The 12723-nt window shown below is 50.0% G+C and overlaps 1 protein-coding gene across 1 annotated transcript in view; it reads left to right on the top strand.

The window, feature by feature from the left end:
* Nucleotides 1-1930: 1930 nt before the first annotated feature.
* Nucleotides 1931-12723, top strand: part of Svp (COUP transcription factor 2) — an 81025-nt gene continuing 70232 nt past the window's right edge. Inside the window, exon 1 of the mRNA XM_076790151.1 lies at nucleotides 1931-3867. Within this exon, the coding sequence (XP_076646266.1) occupies nucleotides 3459-3867 (409 nt within the window). The 5' untranslated portion in view covers nucleotides 1931-3458. The remainder of the gene's footprint in view (nucleotides 3868-12723) is intronic.

Below are 12723 nucleotides of genomic sequence, written 5' to 3'. Positions count from 1 at the left end.
AATTATCCTATCGATGCTTAGCCTACTAGATGCTAGACCGTTGACCATGTCTCTACGGTGTCGATAAATCGTTATACGCGTGTGCGGTAACGTGGTAACGATTTCGAGAATGTAAAATGGATGAAATCGAGCGAGGGTATCGTTAATGGCAAGTGTAAGGTAACAAGATCACGACGTTAGACCCGGCGCGCTCCTAAATTGAGCGCGATGTCGGCGAAACCGGTGAAACGGAGAATGCAGGAGAGATAGCGAGGGAGAGATTAGAGGGCAAAAGTGAAAGAGCACGAGAGCACGAGAGCACGAAAGCGCAAAGGCGCAGAAACGCAGAGGTTCAGGCCTGCGACCCGACTGACCCTGCGACGACGGCCCGGTCGTCTTCGAGGCTGTCGGCTTACCCTACTCCGGTGCTCTCGCAGCCACCCTTACCCTCACCCTTAGCCTCGGGGGTGGATGGAAGCGGCCCGGCCCATTTTTCGCGCCCCACTTGACTCCACGTCCCCATTGGTCGCCGCCCTCTCGCCCTCTCTCGCCCTCTCTCGCCCTCTCTCGCCCTCTCGCCCTCTTACCCTCTCGCCCCGTAACCTGTCTTCCTCCTCCGTTTCCCGGATGGCATCGCGATCCACCTAGAATACTGCTCCCGTAAAAGTATCCAAGGAAACCTAAGAAAATCCGCGAAAGACGAGCAACGATTCCCTTATCGTCCCACTAACGTCGTATTTCACCGAGACGTTCGACGGTTTTCTATGTATATACGAGCTCTCCTGCTCCAACCTCGACCAATCTCCTCGACCGGATTTCCTTCGGTCTCGTTTCGATCGAACCAGCTACCTTTTGATCGGTTGCGACAAATTCGAGTCGGTCGGTCGGTCGACATTTTTGTTTCACAAAGATTTTCCGCGAGAGAAACTTTCGAGCTCGATTTCGTAACGGAAACACCTGTCGCCGACGCAACCGTCGCGTCGGCTCTCCAGAATATCTTTTCAACGGTGTGCCAACGTTTTAACTCTCGACGGAAGTGTGTGTCGGACCTACGGCAGTTGAAAAATTGTTACTCTTAAATTTTCTTTCATTCGACCATGATGTCTAAGAAGAAAGGTGTAGTAGGAACAGTTCTTATGTGATGAAAGGACAGCGTGTTTCAGGTGTTCGTCGTGAAACGATAATCGACCGATGATAACGATTTTTTGATGGCCACGGCTCAGAGAATCCAGACATTCTGCTCGTCGATGCGTATGCTTCGTTCCTCGGGGGAAAAAAAAACACGCGAATCTTTTTGGGCGGGTGCGCGATAAAGAGCTTTTACGAGACGGGAAGGCATCGACAAAGGTCCGAGCAATTCGGTGCGTTCGCGAAACTGGTTCGATTTCAGCGGGTATATCGAAAAATCGGTAAATCGGGTAACCCGGCACGAGTGAAAAGAAGTCGAAAAAAGGCAAAGAAGTCTGCCGATTGGCAGCGAAGAGAGAAAGAGAGAGAGTGGCAGGAGAAGACGGAAAAGCTAGAGCGGGACGGAACGAGCGAGGCAGCGAAAGAGAAGAAGCAAAAAGGCTAGGAAGAGACGGGAATGGAATGGAAAAGTAGAGAATAGAATAGAAGGGTAGAGAAGAGAAGAGAAGAGAAGAGAAGAGTAGATCGGTCGGGTAGAGAGGAAGGTACGTCGGAGAAGGGAAGTGGAGGGAAGGAGGAGAGGGAAGAGCGTATGCTATGCTCTTCGGCGGCAAAGTGGACGCGGAAGGACGCTCGGCTAGATCGGTGCGGCAAGGAGAGCGGCCGGAGGGCGCGAGGGTAGGGCAGGTTCGCAGCCAATGAGAGTCGCATCGGGGCGCGCCCGGGACTCGACCCCACCTTCGGTAACCATGGCAACCGGCGAAAACCCGCGAGAAACCCGCGAGAGAGTTCGAGCTGGTGGGGGGCAGGTCGGTGTCAGGGGTCGTCTTAGTCGGCAGTCGGTCTCTGGTCGGCCCCAAGAATAGTCGTATCGAGGCGGTAGTCGAGTATCACCTCTCTTCTCCTCCTCCTACTTGTGACGGCACGAGCGCGCAAAGGGAACATAGAGGCACACGCGCAGCTTATCGACTGGGTCGCGCGCGCGCGCGCGCTCCTTCTCTCTCTCTCTCTCTTTTTCTCTCGCTCTCTCCTCCTCTCTCTTGGACGTTCGCGATCTCTCGCTCGCTCTCGTACCTCCACGATCCTTCTGGTCCCACCTTCCGTCACCGGCGTCCTTTCGGCCACCGTTTCTCCTCTCTCACTCTTTCTCTATTTTTCTCTCTCTTCTTCGTTCCCTCTGTCCCGAGCCACGGTGTTTCTCTCCCTCCCCCGCCCCTCCCCGGCAACCCCGCCGCCCACACACCGACCCGTCTGTCCCGCGGTGCGCGTACCGCGCGCACACACCCTCTCCGCCTCGTGTCTCGGTGGCTCGCGCCACCGCGCATCCGCCCAGCGTCGATACACCACGATACCTCGACCACACCGACGAAAGGGATACGCGGTTGATCTACCGCGTGCGCGCGATCGCGATATCTCGATCCCGATCCCGGTCCCGATTCCCGATTCCCGATTCCCCGTTCCAACGCGAGTTCTCGACCTCTGTTTCGAAACTGTGCGATCGAGACGACCGTACCGGTGCGGGCCAAGTGCAGTTCAGTGGTGAACACCAGCGGCAGGCAGCTGCGGAATATCGTTCGGGAGAGTGAAGTGCTGTCGCGCGGGATTTCGGGTCGGCCGGTCGTGGAAGCCGGCAGGCGAACAACGCGTGAGCTCTTGAGAACGGTCGAGCGCTTAAGCGCGCTTGATCGAAACGATATCGGCGCGTCGGTCGCGGGTGCATCGGCGACCGGACAACCCGGCCTCGCGTTCCCGTTTCCGTTCCCGTGTTCCCGTTCACGTTCACGTTCTTTGACGCTCGGGGACCAGACGGGTCGAGGGAACGACGATGCCGCACGGTGCGGCGAACCAGCTACGCGGACTTTGCACAGTGCGCGAGTGAGTGCGGATATCATACCAAGTGTCTGTCGCGTTGGATTGCGTGGACTCGCGATCGAGTTCGGTGGTGCGCGAGAAACCAGCTGAAATCCTGAAACAGCTGTATTCGGACCGTGAAGAAAGATTCCTCGAGAGGGGAAAGGAAGTGCCGCAAGGACGTACATATCGATAAGGGTATAGACAGCGGGTGTAGCGGTCGGAAGAAGAAAAAGTACAAAGTATAAAATAGAAAGAAGGAGGAAGAAAAGAAGAAAGAATCACACGAAGCCTCGAGGATCCTTCGCTCGCGCGAAGAGGAAGCCGGCAGGGTGGTTCGAGGCGGGACAGGAGGCGCTGACGCCCTGGCGACTGCCGGGGTGGTTTACCCGGCCGCGACAGCGACGTTGTTCCCTGGCCGGGTGTCGACGGGACACCACCACCCCGAGTTCACCACCACGTTGGAGGTGGGGTTCCCGGCGCGCGGCACCACCGCCTCCATGGCGTTGGTAGCCGCGCCGCCCTCGTGGCCCTCGCGGGACCCCGGGGCCAGCCTGGCCGCGACCGGTGCCGCCGCCGCGGCAGCCGCAGCCGCAGCGGGAGCCGCGGCCGCGGCCGCCTCTGCCGCCGGTCCCGTACCAGGCCCGGGACCCATACAAATCGCCCCGCCGCCCCCGATGCCGCCAACCCATCTAACACCCTCCGCGACGCCCGAGGACATCACCTGCCTGGTGCCCGCCGGAGCTGTTCTCACGCCCAGGGACCCGCTGCCGCCCAGCACCACTCCCGGAAGCCAAGCGAACAGCTCCCAATCGGGCAGCTCGCAAACCGACAAATCGCCCAACATCGAATGCGTCGTCTGCGGGGACAAGAGCAGCGGCAAACACTACGGACAGTTCACCTGCGAGGGTAAGTGTCGTTCTCCCTATTTTCTTCTTCCGATTCCGATTCCGATTCCACATCGCGAGTAGAACCTCGCGGATCCCGTCCGATCGGCGACTTTGATTCGCCGCGAACAGAACCGTTGCGGAGTCTCGGGGAGGCGAATGCCTCAAGCACCGAACTCCGAGCACGCAGCAAAAAAGACAAAAATCCACCATTAATAACACGGCGGGGTGCTCCCTGGAACGTTTACGCGTCCGTTACGAGCCTAATAACGATGTAATGGGCCCGGGAATTGCCGAGAGATAGACGCGGACGCAGCTAGGGGTGCGTGTCCGTCCGACGATGAGAGTAAAACCATCGAGAGTTGCTCTCGAGAGGGAAATTTTTCCGTGTACGCGAACGACAAATTGAAAATCCGTTCGAACCGTATGCTCGCATAACCGAGGGTTGCCGACATACAGACAAGCCGGTTTTCTGCGACAAGTTGTCGCAATCGCGGCACGCTCATTAAGAGGACATTAAAAAGAACGCTTATGGAGCATAAAACCACGAAAATTACGGAAATCGCGATAAAATTGATACTATTTCAAACGAGAGTGTTTCTCAAAATTTCGAACTGTATTTTACATTGTGTAGTCTTCGAACCCGTTGATCCGTTGCGGTCGGATTTTTATTAGTCGGGAGCGCGTGTGTTTCTTGCTCAATGGGTTACGCGCGTTTAAGCAATCGTCGCATAAAAAGGCCCATAAATATTATTACGCTACATTTATTACGGTAAACGAAGTATCATTTTCTATGTTTTCATAATCTTGCATTATTAGCCAACGCTGAACGTAGCATTGCCGACCGTAACTCGGATTACCACCGCAAAGAGATAAATGTGCAAGTAGTACATTGCGGTCGATACATTCTTCGAATATGTTCTCCAGCAACTGCAAAGAATGCACCGGTTTTAATATGTCGTATTATCCGTGGCATGATCTGTCATTTTCTTCGTCCACGTTTCCTTCCCTTATTATACGTATAGCAAACTCCTAGTGTTTCGTGATAGTGAAATCGCGCATCGTTCTCGGTGGTTAGAAAATGTTCGAGTAGATAGACTCACGAATGGACTTACGAGGTAGTACCCCCGAAAGCAACTATCGCACGAAACTCTCATCGTCGAATGGAAGTATACTCTACCGGGCCACCAGTAATCAGTATTCATATGTACACCTTGAATAGCTAACTTTTTCTAAAAATGACGATCGGACATTTGAATTTTATAACTCATCGTAACGCGTCGAATCGTGTGACTCATACATTTTTAATTAAAGAATTGTGTTCAATTGATGTCGTTTCGACGCACGATAGCTTAGGTGTCTGTCGGAACCGACTTCTCGATCAACGATTGAAATTCTCAATGTCGTTGAAAAACATTCTCAACCGTGAATCGCAGAGTTTTAAAACATGTAAAGAGTACGTATCTACCGATAGTTATTAACGCGCATAGTTTATCGTGCGGGAAGCGCTGCGTGCTAGAGAAAAGCGACGCCGAAACCGCGCTAACGAAGAAAAATCTCGCGGCAGCTTCGAGCATGTGGATCGACACGGTTAATCGAAATCTATAGGGGTTTCTCGGAAATGAAGACTTATAGATCCTCCCACGGGCCTAGCTTCGACGGGCGAGAGCCGTGTTCTCCCCTCCTAGTTGGCGTTCCTTCCTATTATCCCGAATTACGTCTTATCGATACCGGATCGCCGACGGTAATTTATATCTCGCGAGTGATTTAGCGCGGCCGATCGTCTTGATTACCGACGCGTCGCGTCGCGTCGGCCCTCGTCCGAAGGAAGTCGTGTATCGAACGCGCCGATTACGGGATAGGACGTTTCATCGCGGATGATGAATCGCGGAACAAGTGCTCGACACCTGATCGCGATAAAATCGGAAGCTGTGCGGGACGCGGTGACACGCACGGGACACGCGACACACTATACTACACGCTAAACGGGACACGGAACACGGGACGCATGAGTGTGCCTGTGCACCCCTTTGAATTTCGGGGCAACCGACACCGGAGATTCCCGTGCCCCGTTCATCTTTCCCTTTTCATCGCGCTATCCCCCTTTAACCCTTTGCGGTCCTAAAACGGGTACCGACTGAACATCGCGTTTCGCACCAGTCTTGTGTTCGAAACTCTTCGATTCTTCGCTCCTTGGGTACAGTCTTATAAATTCATTTTTTCGATCACTCCGCACGCTTTGTAATGTGACAGATGTGAACATAACCAGGAACAGCGGTCGCAAACTTTTCAATTTTAGTGCACAGTGATACTTTAAAATTGTCCTGGCGAATGGATAGGAATATTAACTTTGATTTTTATTGTCGTTCCCAGGTGAAAAAGATTATGATAGCGTTAGGTGGAACGGGGGAGAGGAATTATTTAAATACGGTTACAATGCCGTGCGGACTGGCTGGAGCGAAACGACAAAAGTTGCTCGGACGGCGCGGCGAATGGTTAATCCGCCACGCATAGAAACGATCCGTCTTCTCCAGGGGACAGCGATCCCGATATTTACAAAAGACTGAGAATAACGCGAGCCTACAACCGTTTCGCTAATCTTTCTCTCTCGACAAGTAGACGATGCTTTCTGCAAACTCTTTGCGCTGCGCTGGTTCGCGTATCGCACGCCAATGGGTCGCCACGGTGAACCTACTAGCAAACTCCCATTAAAATTCATGAGTGCTGGTCTGTTTCTGTGTCTTCCTCTTTCGTTCTCTGCCCCTCGTTCCTTCCTTCGTGCCACACAACCCCTTCCGAAACCTACGCCACATAATGTAGTTCAGGCTTTGGTGTGTGCACATATCGCTTCAACTTTCGAACAATTCCTGCAAGAATTTGTCGAAACTAATGCCGCGGTGTAATGTGTACCAGCGTAGGATTTGTTATAGAATTTACCGTCGCGTCCAAGGTTTACGATGCTGTCTTTGCTTCCACGCGATCTGATCGTTTCCGCGTTCGAAAGCGATACGTATTGTTCAACGAAGTTCGCACGCATCGGACATTCTCGACGCAACCCGTGCAACCTCATTCGTGCGCGCTCTCATATTTATCGTCATGCATTCTCGAATCGAACGCGCGTAATTGTACGGTAAACAATCGTCCAGGCTCGATCGTTGCCTCCGATTCTTTCCATCTCGAACCGTTTCGAATTTAGGAACAACCGAGGGGTTCAAACGTCCGTTCGCAATTTCAAGTTTTACGATTATTGTTAGATACGTAAAACTGCTTTTGCTGATGTTTATTAGGTAAATTGATTGGTTTACAGTACACCGCGATAAAGTAAGTCAGTTGGATTGCCAACTATGTAGTGATCAGCAATAAGTATGTACCTCTAACCTTCTCACACTAGTTTCTACAAGGTACACCCCTATTGCTCGGCGATTCGAAAACCGTGGGATCGCGGTAATCGATCGAAATCTAGACCGAGGAACGAATCGCACGCGAATCGATCACGGAACCTCGTTCGAGTGGACGAAGGACCGATGACGTTATCGTTTAGAACGCCGCTAAAAATAATACGCGGCGAACAAGCTAAGCGGTGGCATCTGAGAGATCGCCCCCCTTTTGCCCCCTTCTCCGTTGTTCGTTGGCCCTTGCCCCCTTCCCCCCTCGCGGTTCGTTAATTTCCAACAATTTGTGCCGGCTCGGACTGCACGAAGATTCGACGCGTGGAAACGTACGATTCGAGCGGGTTAAGAGTCTGTCTCTTAATTGAACGCTCGAGTTACAGCGGCGACTCCTCTCCCTGGTGTTCCAATTACAGTCGCGCTAACGATATTTACCATTGTTAAGCCGTGGCACTCTCTCGGTCTACCCGCTGTTAGCGGTACCGCGATAACGCGCTTAATCCGACGATAATTTCTATTCGTGGTAATCTTAATTACTCGCCACCCCTTGATTTTCCCTAGACGATCTCGCGACGGTAGGACCTCGACAAGCCTCGTCACCTCTTCCCATCCCATTCCATTCCTTTCCGTTCCATTCCGTTCCACTTGATTCCATTCTACCCCGCGTTTCTACGCCGTTTCTTCAAATTCGCGAAAAAATTTCCAACCGCTGCTCGTTCGCTTCCGTGAAATTGTCGTGACCGATTTCTCGGATTGTTCGGTGTTCCCGAAGATGGATGCTACCCGGAAATAGTCGTGTCCCTATATTTCTGACTTTCAATTATTTTCTATACTTTCCATTTTATCGATTTATCTGTCTAGTTCGTCGTAAGGGTTAACGAGAATATTGTAAGGAAAAAGATGGGTTCTGCTTGACGACTGTTTGTAAACGTTCGTCTAAACCAGGCTTTTACGTACCCAAACTAAGCTTTCATGTGCGGCCCGAGACACTTGCGCTCATTGTCAGGTAATATTTTAACCCTTTGCACTCGGCGCTATTTTCATTCTAAAACTAAATTTTTCTCTTCCGTCTTAGAATATTTTCATTATATTCATACGAAACTGATCCGATTTCCACATATAATACTTAAATGTTTAGCAATCTGTTGAAAATACAAATTTTGTAATGTAACAAATACATTGTAATATTTGTTGTAATTTCTTTGAAATAATGCCACAACAATTTCTAGTGGTGCTTCAGAGTCACCACTCGAGTGCAAAGGGTTAAACGTCTGACAACCGAAATTGTTTGCCGTTTGTCACGCGAACTTCATCATTATTTGTATATTTATTTCTATGTTTGAGAGAAAAAGGATGGGTGTGGCTAATCTGAACCGACGATGCCATAAAAACAAACACTAGCGGTCCTTCGTCGCGGTCGCAGAACGGTTCCCTTGTCTTCGACGCAGTATCGGAAAGGGCTAATTTATGACTTCCTCGAATGTGCGTGTCCGGTTTCATTTCCTGGGTCCTGAGACGACGACAGCCAAACTGCACTGAATTCTCGTTATACGTAAACAACACGCCATCGTCGTGTATCGGTCCAGGAGAGACATACCCGAGCCGTGTTGTGTTTACACTGCTCGGCGTCCGAGGCCTCTCGAGCTTCTTGGCCCCTCACGGGGTATAACACAAAGTGTGCGACATCTTGAAAAAAAGGGGCTCGCGGCGTCGAGGCGGTCGGTCCTCGGAAAGCGTCGCGACGCGTCGCAACGTCCAGCCAGGTTGCGTAAGACGCGATTAGAATTACGCATCTACGAATCGAAGCAGTCGAATATTGACAGAGCGCGTCGACGTCAGCGACACAGACGCGGACGTCGAAGCGCTTTATTGAGAATCATAGAAACATCGATGGGTCGCGTCGATGGTCCGCGCGGCGCGGCGTGTCGCAGCGTGTCGTGGCGTGGCGCATGCCGCATACCGCATACGCCTTCCACATTGGACGTTCATTGGCGTAATCGGGCCGATTGTCGGCGATCGCTTTATTACGACGAATTGATTTCGATGTCAACCGATGTCAAACGGTCGCGAATTATCGTCAATTTGTCAGGACTGACTTTCGATGCGTTCGATCGACGAGATCGCGAGCCAAAGGAGCTCGTCGCTCGTAGCTCGTCGCCGCGCCGTTCAAAATTCTGTCGGTTCGTCATCGAAGCCAATCTTGGCTAAACTCATTCCCTCGAAACTTGTTGATATTCGACGCTGTCGCTCTGGCATCGTCCTTCCCCCTCCCCCTGCCCTCTCTCGCCCTGTCGTTAAGGTTATCGGACCGAGGAGCGAGCTTTATTTCTCGGCTCGTAAATCGGCGAACCGACGATCGAAACGCGCAAGCTAGACGTTGTTCCGGACGAATCCGGAACCGTCCGGTCGACTTGCCCGAGATTAGGTTCGAGAAACGAACATTAATCTGCCGATTACAGCGACTCGGGAACCTCCCATTCGCGGTACCACGTCTGGAACAAGGTTCTTCGTCTTTGGTTATTGCGCAATAGTCGTTCGCGGTTCGACCTCGACTACCCCCGTGATCGTCATTTTCTCTTTTCGCTCGTTCTTCCGAGACCGATCGATTCGCGTCTCCGAACCGACTCGGATCGGCTTGACTCGCGATCGAATCCTGGACATCTGTGGAACCGCTTGACACGCGAACAACGTGTACGGTCCTTTTCTTCGTATCGATGATTTCGGGACTGCTTCCGAAAACGAGCAGCAAGAACTGAAATCGTTGAAAGAAAATTCATCGTCTCGATATGTGAACATTTATATGTATAATTTTGCGAGGGATATCGCACATATAATATATGCGAGGGAATGTAAAAATACATCGGTTCTGTGAACGTACGAGAGACAATCTTTGGAAGATTCCGTGAATTTGCGACGCGAAATTGTTTATTACACGATTGCGCGTGTATTCGAGAACTCCCGATAACAAATATGCAAGTGGATTCGCAATAATGTAATTTCACGCGAATCCTTCAAAACGCAGATTGTTTCGTGGGATTTCCGAGTTCGCGGAAGCGGCGATAGTATTCTAAATTCTGGATACAATCGTAATTTCAATGATACATTGTACGTGCAAACGGGGACAATACGCATGCACGTCCACATGGGCGGACGCACGCGCGTACGTACACGTAGGCTCGCTTGTATGTATATGTTTCTTCCACGCGTCACGATGATAACGAATTCCTCGCGTAGACTTCGAGCTCTTTTCGATCGAGTCACTTCCTTTACGTAACCGAACGATTTTAACGAACGAAGCATTTTATGCCGCGGTCTTTTTTACGTAGCCGCGTACGTAAATCGGCACTACATATAAATTCGTTCTCATCGTTCCGGTTCTCGAGCGAGACGCGGTCTTTCTAGGAATGCCTTCTGTTCGTTCGACGTGTTACGCTCTTCGAAGTGTGTATGTAGATACAAGACGCTCAAGCGGACAATGCATTAAGGACGTCCTTCCAGTTCATTTTCGATGCGCTCTTCGCATGAAAACTTTTACGCTGTACCAGTTCCGCGAACGAGATACAAATCGCGTTGTGTTGAATATGAAGTTGTATACATACAAGTGAAGTCTTGATCCAATCCTCGGGAGGGGAGGGGGCGGTGCTGTGACGTAGATCGTGTAGGGCTACTATTTTCTGGTGACCGCGTCGACCGCGCCGAACGTGGAAAAGGACAGCGGCCGGAGGCGCACTACACGAAAGTCCCATGAAAAAAAAATAATGTAAAATAAAGAAGTTTTGTAATTGGTTTAGTAGTGGTTCACACCGATATACCCAACCTGGTGTCGGATTACGCGACATGTTTACACTTTACAATGCTCGGCGGCAGAGGCAGCTCGAGCTTCTCGGCCCCTCGCGGGGTATGCCCCCCAATGGAGGAGATAGATGAACTGACTAAGATCGTGTACTTACTCCACGTGCGTCACAAGAAGTCCTCTGAAATACTGCATTTTCTGTTCTAGCCGAATTAACGGTTAAAATGTGTGACGTCAAAGTCTAAACGTTGAACTCCGAGCGAGGATCCCTCTTGCCCCTGCGCCATCACGAGGAACTTTTTGCGAAGCAGGGACAGTATCTCCGTTCGGCTTAGATCGAGACTTTACTGCACGTATATTAGTTATACATTCAAAGGAAATATGGAAATATTAGGGGTACCCATAAGTAATCAATTATTTGCAAAGAATTTGTTTTGCCTTTAGTTCGGTACCGATCGTTGAACAGGAAACACGTATTCTTTTACAGTTTTCGGTAAAGCATCCTGTGTTCAGAATATTCTAAAAAGTATAATTTTTTTTTACAACCCTCTAATAAAATGGCGGTGTCCGTACCTTCCGAGGATCATATTCGTCATTGCATACTTTTTCATTTTCATGCAGGATTTAATGCAACGGTAACAACAAAGAAAATTTGCAATGTTTATGAAGATGTATTGAAGGTCAACAAGTGTCAACGTTGGTTCAGAAGGTTTGCTGCTGGTGATTATGATCTCTGACAGGCCTCGAAGTGGACGACCAGTTGTATTTGATAATGACACCCTAAAATCTCCAGTGGAAGCTGATCCAAAATTAAGTATACAAGAATTATCGAGAAGCCTTGGGTCCACATGGTCAACTATACAAAGGCACCTACTCGAAATGGGAAAGGCAATTATCTGAGACCAACAAGAATATTCGTCGATCAATTTGCACTTCATTGCTATCCAGATTTGGTAGAGATCCATTCCTTAGCAGAATCGTTACCGGAGATGAAAAATGGATTCTTTATGATAACATAAAGCGTTCCAAGCAATGGCTTTCGGCAAATCAAACCGCAATATCAACCCCTAAACCTAGCTTATCACTTAGAAAGGTGTTACTGCGCATTTGGTGGGACTGTCGTGGCATAATTCACTTTGAGTTGTTGAAACCTGGAGAAACAGTTACTGCCGAGTTGTATTGTCAGCAGTTACAACGGCTGTATTCAGAACTATTAAAAAAGAGGGCATCTTTAGTCCACAGAAACGGTGTAATACTGCAAATTGACAATGCCCAGCCCCACATAGCGAAACTCACTCAGGAAAAAATCAAAGAATTGCAATGGGAAGTTTTACCACACCCCCGTACTCACCGGATATTGCTCTTATCTTTTCAGATCTCTGGAGCATTATTTAAGATATAAAACATTCACTTCTGTAGAAGATGTAAGGAGGCATCTTGAGTCATATTTTGCGTCACGAATCCTGGATTTCTATAAGAGGAGGATTGAAAATTTGCAGGAGACTGTATAATAAATTAAGAAATAAAAACTTGAATTTACTACAAAGTTTGTTTTAGATTTCAAAATAATTGATTACCTTTGGGCCCCCCTAATAATATCGAAGTTGAAAAAGATCGCGTAAATTCGATCGCGAAGTTTCACCGTATCCTCCGTATTCTGTAGACGTTGGGCCAGGGGATTATTACGTGTCTCGGG

This window comes from Halictus rubicundus, chromosome 7, assembly GCF_050948215.1.
Source record: "Halictus rubicundus isolate RS-2024b chromosome 7, iyHalRubi1_principal, whole genome shotgun sequence".
Lineage (NCBI taxonomy): Eukaryota > Metazoa > Arthropoda > Insecta > Hymenoptera > Halictidae > Halictus > Halictus rubicundus.
Note: the sequence above shows the minus strand (reverse complement) of the source record. Positions and strands in the feature narration are given on the sequence as shown.